Raw genomic sequence first — 16382 nt, forward strand, 5'->3', positions numbered from 1 at the left:
ACTTTATCCAGAGACTCTCAGGTTTTTCTGCAGTTTCATACCGGAGCTCTGAGCAGTCATACTCCTCTCTTACATACAACGCAACTCCCCCACCTTTTCTGCCCTGCCTGTCCTTCCTGAACAGTTTATATCCATCCATGACAGTACTCCAGTCATGTGAGTTATCCCACCAAGTCTCTTTTATTCCAATCGCATCATAGTTCCCTGACTGTGCCAGGACTTCCAGTTCTCCCTGCTTGTTTCCCAGGCTTCTTGCATTTGTGTATAGGCACTTAAGATAACTCATCGATCGTCCCCCTTTCTCAGCATGAGACAGGAGTCCTCCCCTCTTGCGCTCTCCTGCTCGTGCCATTTGCCAAACACGATAAAACCACTATAAAATGGATTTTTTCATGGCCAGTGGTTTTAATTAAAACTGTTTTTTCACCAACACTGGTTACCGTTCTGTTGCTCGGGAGATCTAATGTCATTGGTGTTTCGTCCATATTTCCTATTTGTGACAGTTCAAATGCACAGTACTTTTGATATTTTATAATAAACCGTTGGAAAGATTCAATTGTTTTCTTCCAGATCTTTTGGTAGCTTTTTCACTATCTTCGTTCGCTGACAAAGAGAGAGACCATGACAGTTCATGAAGCGAGTACACCAACCCGCTGATGTGACAAACATTGACGGCTTTACTGACTTGTATTTGTCGTCTTTCAACATTTGCAGACCACGCAGATGAATTCCAGTTCTAGTGACGATGTCCCCATTTTGTTGACATTCAACAACCCAATTATTGAGATGTTTCTCTAGCTCAGGAAATGAAGCGCACCTCATTGGACATTTTTTCTTGCTTCTTGGCATTTCTTTTAGTGTTGTTTTGTTTTTTCGCCTTTCTCTTACTTCTCATTGATACAGAATTCACGAGCAGCGGCGCATTTATTGTTTGCTTCTGCATATTCAACAATTTTAAGTTTGAATGCTGCGTGATAAGCAGACCTTTTTCTTTTGATTTCACTGTTTATTTTAAATACTAGTATGAAAATAGATTATTATTATTATTGTAGTTATAGATTTTGTAGGACTTTATATAGGAATATCACCTGCTTTATCACTGTCAAATTATTATTGTCACTGAATGTCATGATCTGCAGCACTGCTCTTTTAGTATTCCTTTCAAGCCAATCTAGTCCACTAAACAAAGCCTTTGCAACCTTAAAAGGCTGCAGTATTGACATCAATAAATGGGTTGGCAAACTTCGGCTCCCGGCCTGTCAGGGTAAGCCGCTGGCAGGACGTTTTGTTTACTTGGAGCGTCTGCAGGCATGGAGCCCCTCAGCTCCCTGTGGCCGCGGTTCGCCATTCCCAGCCAATGGGAGCTGCAGGAAGAGGTGCAACACGTACCATTTTTGCTGTTAACAAGCATGTTATCTCTTGAGACACAAATCCACTGTTTGAGAACTGCAAAATTAAGCATCTCTGATGGTATTGTCTAGACTGAGCCCTGAGTCCCATTGGGTAGATAGAAAGATTAACCTAAATAATCTATACAGAAGCCCCTGGAACACCATAAAATTGGGTCCCTAATCCATGAACTATCGGAACTCATTTACAAAACTTTTCTTAAACATTACATGACTATATTGTCTCATATTATAGAATTAGAATTTATAATCCCTATTCCATGATGAGATATCTTTGAGCTATAATGTGTCTTATCTAAAACTATCTTTAGATTGGATTTTTTTTGAAGAAAAAAAACCTATTTAAATAAAAAAAAATCATTTTTTTTTTTTAAATAATTGATTTTTATCCACCCTGGTAATTAGTTATTTTTTGTCAAAGTCCAAATTTTTGTCAAGGTCCAGACTCTGAGAAAATAATACAAAAACAAGAACAATAGTGATAATCACAAGTAAATAAAAGGATGTCTCTGTCCGTTCAAAAACATCTGGTGGTCCAAATTTGGCTTACGGTCTGCCTATTGATTACCCCATATAAGCAGTTCTGTCTCTCTGCTCCTCCAGTTCACCCACTCTGACCTCAAGATGGTGCATCTGGACTCTGAGTGCTACAAACTGCTTGTGCCGGGTTCCTGCATACACCATTTAGCCACGAAACATGTAATTTTACATGCTGTACTTTGCCCAGTAAGTTAGGTAGCGCCCGCCTTTCTTAGTCTGTTGGTTTCTTACCTGCATAGTTTAGAGTGGGTTTTAAAGAGAGGTCTTTTGTTTTGGTAGTCTGTTGTTTATTTAGGGAAAAGGTTTTATTATGTTTAGAGGGTTTAATTTCTTAGTGCACCAGGCTATTTAGAGCCTTCTACCCACTCAGTCCAAACTTCCTTGTGCTTATGCCTTCTAGGGCCTCTTCTTGCTCATGATTGGTTTATTGTTTCTGCCTCTCACTTGTGATGCCCTGGATTGACCCCGTGTTCCAGATTAGTGTTTTGGAAATGCAGATACTAACAAGTTAAGATTGTAAATTCTCAATCAGAAGTGACCTTTATTTCAGAGTGCCAGAATCTGGGGTTTGCAAAAACTGGTGGCGTTGTTTCTGCTTCTTTCCTTTCTCCCAGATCAAGCACTGCAACTAGCAGAAATTTTACTGCTACTTCAGCATCATCAGTAAATTCTTATTCCTCAATAAGAGGAATCTCTTCTGCCATTGCAAATGGTGATAGCAATAACTCCTTTGGACTGACCAACTCCAGCCTTGGCAGGGGGTAAGAGCAGGAATGCTTTTCTTTCCCCCTCTCCTTCCTCTGACTATCTTTGTGTCCTCCCTGTTACCCCTGGCTACTTGTATTTTCAAGCTGTTGAAAGTAATGCTTGCCCCACTCTAGCCCAACTGCATGGAAAACTAGCACTTACTCCAACACCTATTCTCCCTTTCAGATGTTTTGTGTCCCATTCTTTGGCTGTGATAGCCACTTCACCAGGCAGAGACCATAAAACTTTCATCAGCTGTTGGAAAGTAGTAGCTTACCTGCATATGTCCGTATAATGTGATAAAGGATTGTAGGCACCATACACTTGAGGAAAATATTGTCATAAAGTAGTAGAGGTAAATGGTCAAAGAAAAGCAGCCTGAATAGATATAGAAGATACATTGTTACAGTAAACATCAGACCTGCCAGTAATCAGAGTTAAATGAGATGTCAAAACTAACAAATATGGATGAGCAGAAATATATGAAAAAGCACCAGTAAGAAGGAATAGCATTTGATGCAAATCGTAAACATTGCTGTGATGGGTGAAATGTGGACTGGTATGGTCTAGATAAAAAATTGTTGTTTTCTTCTTCCAGAGTCTCTGGCTTCTCCTACAGCTGCAGGGAGTCCCCTTTCCAGTCACAGCCCGGCATCTGTGGGCTCAGTAACTTGGGAAACACCTGCTTCATGAACTCTGCATTACAGGTAAAGGGCTGAAAAGAATCCACTTCACGCCTTATCCCCATGGATTCATTGCACACCTGTTTAGTGCTCTCATATAGCACCCCAAAGTGTGTTAAGCACTTTATAGGCCTGTTAGAAGACCATTAGCTGTCCTGAAGAGTGTCTACAGGTAAGAGGTGACGGGCAGAGATTCAAGATAAGGTATTTTTTGTTTTTAAAGCCTGTCAATTTTCTTTTTTTGACAATATTTCTATCTCATTGTCAGGTAAAATGTACACATGATTTCCCCATGTTCAGCAGTTGCATTCCCTCTCTGTACCTGGACTCTATGCCACAGGCACACGCAGATGGCAGAGTCGAGGAGAGCAGGAGGGTAGCTTCCTAAAAGCCTCCCTACCCTGCTTGAGGCTGATTCCTAGAGTCACTGAGTTGCAGAAAGTATCTCAGCACCAGGGAGGAGGAGCAGCTAGGAGGAGGGAAAACCAACTGTACATGGGTAATCCTAAAATGCATTGAGTGGTGCAGGTCCAGAGGTTGGTACACATCCCTCCCTGTCATGTTGGTTTGCGGGGACCACAGCATCACTGTATTGCTCTCACCTCTGGTGCTTTACACAAGAGTTCCCCCGTTAGTGTAGGTTAGAAATGTTCTACTGTGTTACAGAAGTTGGCTACCCAGGCATCTTTAATCTCAGCACAAATGAGGAAAATTGCTATAGATACTAATAGATAGAGTGGAGAGAGAGGTGTCAAATGGGATAGAGTGCTCCCTTTTTCATATTCTCCATTCCACTATGGACAGTTACCATTATATAGTATCTTTTAGGCCTCATTTCAGGCTGTGGGAGTTCAGTGGGCTGGAAAACCTCTAACAGAGACACTCCTGAAAACAGCTAGGTGTGCTGTCTAAGCAGAGGCTAGCTTCGCTACTGCTGTTAAGCACGCCGAGTGCTATGTGTTAGTGCTGGGATTGGAGAGAAGGTGGAGAAATTGTAGATCAGAAGATAACTCTTGATTAAACTGTAAGTGACATGAACTGAAGCTGTGCATTAAAGGGGCATCTCTGCTTCAGCAATAGCCTTAGCAAAGTGCTGATATTTACACTTTTTACCCTTGGAAGAGAAGTCGGAATATTGTGAACTCTTTTATATGGCCTTTGTTATCTGAGTTGCATTGCTCACGTATCTCAATAAGAGGCTTTCTGTTTTACTAAATTCTGAGAGAGCTGTAGACTCAAAACTTTCATTGTTCCTTTTAAATACTTTGTTCTGTCTACTTTTACATGAGTTTTTAAATAGGTTTTGTCATTTCACATATGTACTGATGTGAAAGTTGGACTGTTGTATTACTTCCTTCTCATAGGGGTTTGCTGTCCTAGACAATGACATGAACTTTGTAAATGTGTTTGGTTTTTTTATTTCAGTGTTTGAGTAACACCCCACCTCTGACTGAGTATTTCCTGGAAGATAGATATGAGGCTGAAATAAATCATGACAATCCTCTGGGGATGAGAGGAGAAATTGCAGAAGCATATGCAGAACTTATTAAGCAGATGTGGTCTGGGAGACACTCTCACGTGGCACCACGTATGTTCAAAGTAAGTAGACACTTTTTTCAGGGAGGATGGTAGTGAAAGCAAGGTTAGAATGAAAGTTGTAATGTCTTTCCACAGGTTTTGCTGTCACGAAAGCTATAATGAAAAATTGCCTGAGTGCTGTTCCAGATCTTTAAAAATGAGGCACACTCCTCTTCAGATGGGTGCTGAAACAAATTGTTAAAGCACATAGCAACCTACCCAGCATAGTATAGCTAAAGATTTTGAACTTGACAATAAAATAGCTGAACTGTGGAAAAAAAATACAGACATTCTCATTTAAATAAGCCATTATACAAGAGGGTTTATATCAAATGTTGGACCTATCTTTTTTTGATGGGTTTAAGGAAGATCCTGGGAATTGCAAACCAGTGAGCCTTTCTTCAGTGCTAGATGAACAGGTTGAAATTATAATTTAAAAACAGAATTTTAAAACATACAAAGGAACATAGTGTGATATTGACATAGGAACATAACATAAGAATGGCCATACTGGGTGAGACCAAAGGTCTATCTAGCCCAGTATCCTGTCTTCCGACAGTGGCCAATGCCAGGTGCTTTGGAGGGAATGAACAGAACAGGTAATCATCAAGTGATCCATCCCCTGTCGCCAATTCCCAGCTTGTGGCAAACAGAGGCTAGGGACACCATCCCTGCCCATCCTGGTTAATAACCATTGATTGACCTAGTCTCCATGAAAGAATATTGTAGGATTGGTGTTTTAAAATGTTCTCAGGCAAAAAAGTTTCGTTCATTTTGTTCATACAAAGGGTAAAATAACATTAGAAGGATGTGAGAAAGACAAGGTGGGTGAGGCAATATCTTTTATTGAACTAACTAGCTTGTCTCTTTCACCAAAAGAAGTTGGTCCAATAAAGATATTATAGAATCATAGAAGATTAGGGTTGGAAGAGACCTCAGGAGGTCATCTAGTCCATCCCCTGCTCAAAGCAGGACCAACCCCAACTAAATCATCCCAGCCAGGGCTTTGTCAAGCTGAGCCTTAAAAGACCTCTAAGGATGGAGATTCCACCACCTCCCTAGGTAACCCATTCCAGTGCTTCACCACCCTCCTAGTGAAATAATTGTGTTGTTGCACGCCATATGTTTATGGAAATATGTTTGAGTGTGAATAAAATGTAACTGGAATATGCTTTATGCAAAAGGTCTCTTGTAGGGGAACATTACAAAGTTTATAATCTATTGAGTGTGTTCAACCTATTTCTATGAATGTATCATTCTTGTATCTGAAGCTAGAAATATGAAGTATTACTCTGAAGTCCTATAGTAATTATGCGAAGTGTAGGCCATTAATGGTGGCTTGGAGTCTTGATGGCTTCCATTGACTAGGACAATTGGTTGTAAATAGGTCTGTTTACTTGCAAACCTCCCTGGGTACCTGCAGGCCAGCCCTGGAAGAATGAAGAATGAGGTCTCACAGGACATGTGACCATGTCACAGGATATTGGAATCCATCTTAAACCTGGTGCTTTTCCATTTAGAAGGAGGGGTGGGGATTCCTGCCTTGTGCCAAAGCTATAAAAGGGGGTGGAAGAGAACAAAGGGAAGGGGGCTGCCAATCATGAGAAATCCCCTAGTTACCACCTGAGCTGGAACTAAAAAGGACTGTACTGGGGAAAGGATTGGGCCCAGACTAGGAAGGAGTCTAGTCTGTGAAAGAAGCTTATTGGAACATCTCCGAGAGTGAGATTTACCTGTATTCAGTTTCTTAATGTATTAGGCTTAGACTTCTTCTTTGAGTGATTGTTCACGTCCATTACACATTAGGTGTGCGCGCGCCGCGTGCACGGACGTCAGAAACTTTTTCCCTCAGCGGCTCCCGTCGGGCCGGCAGGGTCCCCCCTCCCGCAAGAGCGGCGCCCCGCTCTAGAGTATATATATCCCTGCGGGCCCAAGCCTCCCTCAGTTCTTTCTTACCGTCCGTGGCGGCGTTGGAACAACTCTGTCTCTTGTTTGAGAATGTCCCTTAGCATAGTAGTTAGTATTATCTTTACAGTTATCAGTTCTTTAGTAGCTAGTGTTAAGCTTAGCAGTTATCAGTTCTTTAGAAATACTCAAACTTCTTTGTGTTAGGTGTTTGGTCAACCCCGGCACCAGCCCTGGGCAGCGGGGCATGCCGTACGCCCAAGGCTTCAAGGCTTGTGCCACGTGCCGCAAGCCTATGCCATTAAGTGATCCACACGACTTGTGTCTCCGTTGCCTGGGGGAAGCACACCAAAAAGAGCGCTGCAAGATCTGTAAGGCTTTCAAGCCCAGGACTAAGAAAGAGAGAGACTTTCGCCTTAAGCAGCTGCTCATGGAGACGGTGTTACAGCCCTCCACTTCGACAGCACCGCCAACCTTGGTGTGGAGTGCCCCGGCATCGGTCCATGATCCGGCGCCGGCGGGGCACCCTAAGCCCACGGCACTGAATCAGCGGGAACACCTCCGGCATCGGTCGTCTTCGCCGGCAAAATCGAAGGGCCAACCCAAGGCCCGAGGACGCTCCCCGCATAAGAGGGTAGCGCCCGCGAAGACCTCGAGTGCGCCTAAGGCCGTTGCAGCCCCGGCACAGATCCCGGTGACAGTGGCTCCGGCGCCGAAAGGCCCGTTGAGCCCCGGGATAGGCGCGTCGAGTGAGGAGGAAGGGCTGGAGGAGCTTTTGGAAGAGCCCTCCACCCTGGACACATTTGAGGCAGCAAAGGACCTCATTGAATTGTCCGCTGAGGGCCCCCTCCAAACTAAAGACAATCCGCTGAGACTGCCATCCAGAGGCAAGCCGGCAATGGTGCACCTATCACGGTCACCATCTCAGCACCATTCACAGCGCCGGTCCCGGTTGAGCTCCGCCTCGGTGGACTCCCGGCTTCCCTCCGCGCAGAGAGCCGCACAGCCGTCGGGCCACAATAAGCGCCCAGCACCGACCCAGCAGCCCTATTCGAGTAGGCACCGAGACGTGTCAGTTACACGATCCCCGAGACCGACCACCCGTAGTCGTTCCCGGTCCCGTGGTCACTGGTACCGATCCAGGTCCGGGTCGGCAAGACACTACTCCTGGTCGGTCACGGAGGCACTACTCTCCGACCCCGGAATGGCACTGTCCCACGGCACTGCCGTGGCCTTCCAGATCACCGTCCGTGGTTTCGGAGGCAGACTCGGGCAGGTCCAGCAGATATGCCCACAGGGCACAGGCCAGTAGGGAACACGAAGCTGCTTGGCACCCACAATGGGGCCAGCCAGGACAATGGCCATTCTGGACCCCTTGGGGTCAGCAGCAAGGCCCCCCCGTCCAGGACCACAAGATCTCGGCCCTCGCTCTCCGCAGTGGCGCCCGCCTTCTCGCAAGGAGGCCACGGTCTCCAGACCACCGGAGCGAGAAAAGGCGGACTCGGCACCGAGCCCGGTACCGTCTCAGACCCAGGTCATAGAACGGGCCCCAGAGAAGCGCCCAGTCGGTGAGAAGTTGCAGGAAGAGGAAGACGCGCAAAAGGCCCTGACCTCTTCCTCCTCACCAGACGAAGCCGTGGTGGGCACAACAGTGTCTGGCCCTCCCCCGATTAACCATCGGGCGCACCAGGAACTGCTCCGCCAAGTAGCCCTCAATTTGGGGTTGCAGGCAGAGGAGACGGTAGAGCAGGAGGACCCCATGGTCGACATCCTAAGCCCAGAGGGCCCCTCCAGGATCGCGCTCCCGCTCATAAAAACGGTCCAGTCCAACTACAAAACAGTATGGCAAACACCGGCCTCCAGTGCACCAACTGCGAAAGGCGTGGAGAGGAAATACTTCGCCCCATCTAAAGGGTTTGACTTCCTCTTCTCTCACGCAACACCCTGTTCGCTGGTCGTCTCTGCGATCAACGAACGAGAGTGACATGGCCAGCAAGCCCCGGCCCCCAAAGCCAAGGAGGCAAAACGCTTGGACTTATTTGGGAGACAGGTCTACTTGTCCGGGGGCCTCCAGTTGAGGATCGCTAACCAACAAGCGATTCTGAACAGACACAACTTCAATTCTTGGGCACCAGTCTCCAAGTTTAAGGAATCCCTGCCTCAGGGCTCACAACCCGAGTTTACGGCTATAGTGGACGAAGGGAAGGCAGTAGCCAAAACCTCCCTACAGGCCTCCCTTGACTCCGCAGACGCAGCTGCTAGGACAATCGCGTCAGGGGTAGTAATGAGATGCTCGGCATGGCTACAGGTTTCTGGCCTTCCCCCAGAGGTGCAGAACACCCTCCAAGACCTTCCGTTCGAGCGGTCAGGCTTGTTTTCGGACCAGACGGATGCCAGACTGCATAGCCTCAAAGACTCTCGAGCAACCCTCAAGTCGTTGGGAATGCATACCCCAGTGACACAGAGGAAACCTTTTAAGCCCCAACCACCCCAGAGGCAGTACCACCCTTGTCCTCGACAGGAACCATACCGCAGAAGGGGCAGGGATAACAGGCGTAGACGTAATAACACGCCTAACCAGGGCCAAAATCATGGCCAAGGCAAGCCGCAGCCGGGAAATAAGCCAGGGTTTTGAAGCTGCGATCGAGGACAGCGTACCAAACTTTATTCCAGATCCCCCTCTATGTTTCAGGGACCGCCTGTCCCGTTTTTACCGTGCTTGGTCACATATAACATCGGACCGCTGGGTCCTGCGCACGGTGGAGACGGGCTACACTCTTCAGTTCTCCTCACCCCCTCCCTCCCATCCCCATCCCTCTTCAGGGACCCCTCTCACGAGCAACTCCTCATGCAGGAGGTGCGGACCCTCCTCACAGTAGGAGCAGTGGAAGAGGTTCTTCCGAACCTAAAGGGGAAAGGATTCTACTCCAGATATTTCCTGATTCCCAAAGCTGGGGGGCCTCTGTCCCATTTTTGGACCTACGCGGACTAAACAAATTTTTGGTCAAGGCACGTTTCCGTATGGTCTCCCTTGGAGCTATTATCCCATCCCTGGATCCGGGGGATTGGTACGCTGCCCTCGATATGAAAGATGCGTATTTTCACATCGCCATCCGCCCGGCCCACTGGCAGTTCCTGCGCTTCACCATCAACCAACACCATTTTAAATTTATGGTCTTGCCCTTCGGCCTGGCAACGGCCCCGCGAGAATTCAGAAAATTCATGTCCGTGGTGGCAGCTTTTCTTCAGAAAAGAAAGATGCACGTATACCCGTACTTGGACGACTGGCTCCTCGTGGGCAGGTCGGAGGCCGAGGTCCGCTCCCACATGACGCTGGCACAACAGGTGTTCCACAAGCTCGGTCTACTGGTCAATGTGCCCAAGTCCTCACTGATCCCCACACAGAGACTGGACTTCATAGGGGCAGTCCTGGACTCGGTGGCGGCACGGGCAAGTCTTCCAGTGTCACGGTTCTTGGCCATTCAAAGGGTCGTAAGCTCCATCCAACAATTCCCCACGACCGCGGCCAGATGCTGTATGCAACTCTTGGGGCACATGGTGGCCTGCACACACATAGTCAGACATGCCCGCCTAAGACTCAGGCCATTACAGTTGTGGCTGGCCCAAACATATCGCCCCAACAGAGACCCCTTAGACCTGGTAGTGACAATCCCAGGTCGTGTGTTGAACTTCCTCCGCTGGTGGCTTGATCAGCAGCAGGTTTGCGAGGGGGTCCCCTTCGCTACCCCGCAACCCACTCTGACGTTAGTAAGAGATGCATCGGACCTGGGTTGGGAGGCGCACCTGGGGGACCTGTGGACCCAGGGCTTATGGTCCAGGGAAGAAAAGTTGCTTCACATCAATCTGAAGGAGTTGAGGGCGGTTCGCCTCGCCTGCCAGACCTTTCACGCTACCATAGAAGCCCACAGTGTGTCAGTTCTGATGGACAACAATACCGCCATGTTCTACATAAACAAGCAGGGCGGGTCCCGATCCTCTCCCCTCTGTCATGAGGCGCTCCTCCTATGGGACTTCTGTATAGCCCATTTGGTCCACCTACTCGCAACATATCTCCCGGGGTCCAAAACGGATTAGCAGACCGCCTCAGCCGGTCCTACCACATGCACGAATGGACGTTGGGACAGGACGTCCTGCATTCAGTCTTCCAGAGGTGGGGGTTTCCCCAGGTGGATCTCTTCGCCACCAAGGGCAACCGCCAATGCCCTCAGTTTTGTTCATTCCAGAACCTCAGCCCGGGCTCGTTGGCAGATGCCTTCGCGATTCCGTGGGGCGGGAGCCTGAGGTATGCCTTCCCTCCATTTCCGCTCATCCACAAGGTCCTCCTCAAGACCCGCAGGGACAAGGCGGCAGTCATCCTCATCGCCCCGGCGTGGCCATGTTGGAACTGTCCGTGACCGCCCCGATTGCCCTCCCCCTCCATCGTGACCTCATCACACAGGACCGGGGTCGCCTACTCCACCCGAACCTACTGTCGCTACATCTCACGGCGTGGTATCTCTCTGGCTAAACGATACGGAGCACAGGTGCTCCCACCAGGTCCAGCAAATTCTCCTTGGTAGTTGGAAGCCCTCCACAAGAGCAACCTACCTTGCCAAATGGAAGAGGTTCTCCCACTGGTGTGAGCCTCATCACCTACAGCCTCTGCAGGCCTCAGTCCCATCAATTCTGGACTACTTGTTGCACCTCAAGCATCAAGAGTTCACCCCCGCCTCAATTAAAGTGCAACTGGCTGCCATATCGGCGTTCCATCCTGGGGAGTTGCGAGTTTCGGTATTCTCCAACCCCACAGTAGCCTGATTCCTCAAGGGGCTGGAGAGGGTGTTTCCCTACTCGCGCCCGCCAGTCCCTGCGTGGAATCTTAACCTGGTCCTAACTAAACTCATGGGGCCACCCTTTGAACCCCTAGCCTCTTGCTCCCTCATGCACCTCTCATGGAAGGTAGCGTTTCTCGTGGCCATCACATCGGCTAGGAGGATACCGGAATTGAGAGCCCTCACTTCAGAACCTCCTTATACAGTTTTTTATAAGGATAAGGTGCAACTGAGGCCGCACCCTAAATTCCTTCCAAAGGTGGTCATGCATTTTCATATGGGTCAGGACATTTGTTTACCGGTGTTCTTCCCTAAGCCCCATACGGACCCAAGCCACCGCAGCCTGCATACCCTCGATGTCCGTAGAGCCTTGGCATTTTATCTAGAACGGACAAGGCCATTCCGCAGATCGACTCAACTGTTTATTGCCATTGCGGAGCGAATGAGAGGCCAGCCTATCTCCACGCAACGCTTGTCAGCATGGATTGTGCTTTGCATACGCACGTGCTATGAGCTCGCCAACGTACCAGCCCCGGAGATCCGGGCTCACTCGACTGGGGCCCAAGCGTCCTCGGCGGCTTTCTTGGTGCAGGTTCCACTCCAGGAAATCTGTAAAGCGGCCACCTGGTCGTCGGTGTATACGTTCACAGCCCACTACGCGATCCATCATCAGACCAGAGAGGACGCAGTGGTCGGCAGGGCTGTGCTTCAATCAATTGTTCCTTGACTCCTACCCTCCTCCAATGGTAAGCTTGTGAATCACCTAATGTGTAATGGACATGAACAATCACTCGAAGAAGAAAAAACGGTTACTTACCTTCTGTAACTGTTCTTCGAGATGTGTTGTTCGCGTCCATTACACTTCCCACCCTCCTTCCCCTCTGTCGGAGTCACCGGCAAGAAGGAACCGAGGGAGGGTCGGGCCCGCAGGGATATATATACTCTAGAGCGGGGCGCCGCTCTGGCGGGCGGGGGGACGCTGCCGGCCCGACGGGAGCCGCTGAGGGAAAAAGTTTCCGATGTCCGTGCACGCAGCGCACACACACCTAATGTGTAATGGACGTGAACAACACATCTCGAAGAACAACAGTTACAGAAAGTAAGTAACTGTTTTTTGCGTGTTTTGTTTTATTTTGCTTGGTAACTTACTTTGTTCTGTCTGTTATTACTTGGAACCACTTAAATCCTACTTTGTATACTTAATAAAATCACTTTTGTTTATTAATTAACCCCGAGTAAGTGATTAATACCTGGGGGAGCAAACAGCTGTGTATATCTCTCTATCAGTGTTATAGAGGGCGGACAATTTATGAGTTTACCCTGTATAAGCTTTATACAGAGTAAAACAGATTTATTTGGGGTTTGGATCCCACTGGGAGCTGGGTGTCTGGGTGCTGGAGATAGGAAACCTGCTGAGCAGTTTTTGGTTAAAGTCTGCAGCGTTGGGGGTGTGAACCAGACCTGGGTCTCTGTTGCAGCAGGCTAGCGTGTCTGGCTCAACAAGGCAGGGTTCTGGAGTCCCAAGCTGGCAGGGAAAACAGGCTCAGAGGTAGAATCCTAGAATATCCGGGTTGGAAGGGACCTCAGGAGGTCATCTTGTCCAAACCCCTGCTCAGAGCAGGACCAATTCCCAACTAAACTAAACTCCCAACTAAATCATCCCAGGTAATTTTAGTGCATCAGGTGACAGTCCCAAGGGGGTCTCTGTGACTGAACCCGTTACAATAGTGTTTCCTAATATCCAACCTAGACCTCCCTCACTACAACTTGAGACCATTGCTCCTTGTTCTGTCATCTGCCACCACTGAGAACAGACGAGCTCCTTCCTCTTTGGAACCCCCCTTCAAGTAGTTGAAGGCTGCTATCAAATCCCCCCTCATTCTTCTCTTCTGCAGACTAAACAAGCCCTGTTCCCTCAGCCTCTCCTTGTAAGTCATGTGCCCCCAGCCCCCTGATAATTTTCGTTGTCTTCCTCTGGACTCTCTCCAATTTGTCCACATCCTTTCTGTAGTGGGGTGCCCAGAACTGGATGCAATACTCCAGATGTGACCTCACCAGGGTGGAATAGAGGGATAATAAAATATATTCCCTCACCCTCCTTGTCTGTTGCAGTTACCTCAGAAACAACCATTATAAACCCAGTTAAGGTTGAGCATAAAAATAAATCCACAGATGTCAAAGTAGGGAAACACACTTAAGGCACCCAAACAACCTGAACAATGTTAAGGTAGAATAACTTCTCAAATGTATGGAATGTGTCACTTTCAGCTAAGCCAATCTGTTGAAATAAGAATGTCAGAAGTTGTTGTAAAGGCTTTGCCTTAGAGTATGAGCTTGAATTTGGGGTGAGTTGCTTTTTGGGTGTGTTGCTGTTGAAGGTCGAAACGTAAGCCTTATGGAATGGTGGCGTCTGTTATTGACAGTGTTGTGGGTGATGTGAAAGTGGCAAGGAATGCAGGAAACTTTTCCCTTAACTTCTAAGATTTTGGCTTGGTGTGAGACATATCCTGAAGCAACCTTAACTGTCCCCAAATGAAGTCTTTGTGTATTTAGTTTTTGAAAGTGTTAAATTTTTACGTTAAGCAGTGATGTGGATTCAATAGTGAATATTTAGGCTTTTTTATAACTACACCTCTACCTCGATATAATGCTGTCCTCGGGAGCCAAAAAATCTTACTGCATTATAGGTGAAACCGCGTTATATTGCACTTGCTTTGATCCACCGGAGTGCACAGCCCTGCCCTCTGGAGCACTGCTTTACCGCGTTATATCCGAATTCGTGTTATATCAGGGTAGAGGTGTATCATAAATTTGAAATAGAACATCACTTTTCAGGGTTACTTAGCAGTAACAACCATGAGTCAGTCACTGTTAAATGGCAACATTAACTTGTTCTCTAAGAAAATTTCTCTCCCTCATGAGTGCTGCTGGAGCCCTCTGGTTTGTTTTCCCATAAGTGGGGCTCTGATGCCCTGCTGGCCACCTCATGCTTGGCTCCTTCTAGTTTGTGGAAAAAAATCAGTGGGATCACCTGCTCATGGTACCAGAATGATCGCACTTTCAGAGTAATTGTGGATCTTCATACTGTGATCCTTTCTTATGTTTCAGTATGTGACAATCGAAGTATTGCCTTTACATTATGAGGTAGCACCCAGTGTATTGAATGGAGCAGTTCACACCTCAGAGTGATTGTTTCAAGGTCTGCGCAAGTTTAGGCTGTTGTTGTTACATTTGGTTATACTCTAGTCAGTTTTCAAAGTTTGTTTGAAATTAGAACAGCTAAAGACTTAGAGTAGAATCCTGGCTCCATTGAAGTCATTGGGAGTTGTGCCACTGACTTCAATGGGGCCCAAATTTTACTCTTAATAATTTTTAGTGAAAGCTGAGACTGGATAACAATTGAGGCCTGTCTTTGCTGCACAACCCAGCTAATCTTTCATGTCATGTGGGAGGAAGGGCACCCACCAGCCTTTGGGAAACGCTGCTCTAACTGATGAGTTAGAGAGACATTTTCCTTATGGACATGTTGTTCCATAAATATCTGCTACAGGGATTCTTGGATTTTTCTCTGAAGTATCTGGCTGACGTAAGAGGATCTTGGACTAGATGGACACTGGTCTGATCCACTGTAGCAATTATTTTCCTAAAAGAGCACAACTGAAACTTGTACAACACTCCAGGTGCTGGTAGTTGGTATTTCTTGACCCAGAGCTTAGTATCAGGCAGTCCAGATTCCCACCATCCTGCTCTTTAAAAATGCCCTTGATTGAAAGGTTTTAAAATAGGCCAGGAAATCTGTACTGACATCCTTGTTATGTTGTCTTCAGCTTCATTGTAGTTAGCACTAAACTACAGCAGCTTCTTGCTGCAGAATTCTGCAGAAGTCAGGATATGATTTTCTTTATTTCATTTTTACAGATACATGCATGACGCTGCTCTGACCAGATTGTCCCCGTTCTGTTTTAATTTTAGACCCAGGTCGGCCGTTTTGCCCCTCAGTTCTCAGGGTACCAGCAGCAAGATTCTCAGGAGCTCTTGGCATTTCTCCTGGATGGCTTGCACGAGGATCTGAACCGAGTGAAGAAGAAACCCTACTTGGAGCTCAAGGATGCCAATGGCAGGCCTGATTCGGTACAGTGCTTAGATAAAATTATACCCTATGCTCAACTGGAGGCTCTGAGCTACATTTAAATAGCATGAATAGTCTGTATTAAACTGCTGTCCAAAGCCAGGAAGATGATAGTTAAAGCTGTAAATGCGCTTAAGTTATTGTTTGCACCTTGGGATTGCAGTGATCTTACTATATCCCCAGCGTTGCTCTGACACTTGGAATGCTAGAAGTCTCAATAGAGGGAGATTAGTGCGCAGAATGCAGCTAATAAACTCAAACGTGAATGGTAAACTGCATTATCCCATATCACTGCAATTTATCACTTGACTGTCATTCCATGTGTGGGGTTGGAGCACAGAATTTAATAAATTACGTTTTTGTGTTCTATGTGCAGTGAATGTGATTGTGGTAACACAAATGATGGCATAATTTACCCTTTCTCCAAGATACCACCTAAATCTGTTCGTTGTGTATGTAAGGAATTGCCTAGAATCCTGTTAAGGAGAGGAGGTCTTGGACCCAGCCTACCGTTGCCTTTTATCCAAGCACTTCCATTTTTCTCTAACTTAAGGAGACG

The 16382-nt window shown here is 47.3% G+C and overlaps 1 protein-coding gene across 4 annotated transcripts in view; it reads left to right on the forward strand.

Annotated features, from left to right (window-relative positions):
* USP4 (ubiquitin specific peptidase 4) overlaps window positions 1-16382 on the forward strand; it is a 149660-nt gene that overhangs the window by 55775 nt on the left and 77503 nt on the right. For 3 of the 4 annotated variants that reach the window (XR_004646594.1, XM_034777089.1, XM_034777091.1), the window contains 4 exons: window positions 2564-2710; window positions 3295-3403; window positions 4805-4978; window positions 15667-15825. Coding sequence is in view for 3 of the 4 variants with exons in the window: in XM_034777089.1 (XP_034632980.1) it covers window positions 2564-2710; window positions 3295-3403; window positions 4805-4978; window positions 15667-15825 (589 nt within the window). In the remaining variant the exon portion in view is untranslated. The remainder of the gene's footprint in view (window positions 1-2563; window positions 2711-3294; window positions 3404-4804; window positions 4979-15666; window positions 15826-16382) is intronic. The other variant, XM_034777090.1, reaches the window with a different exon arrangement.

The sequence above is a fragment of the Trachemys scripta genome, chromosome 7 (assembly GCF_013100865.1).
Source record: "Trachemys scripta elegans isolate TJP31775 chromosome 7, CAS_Tse_1.0, whole genome shotgun sequence".
NCBI lineage: Eukaryota > Metazoa > Chordata > Testudines > Emydidae > Trachemys > Trachemys scripta.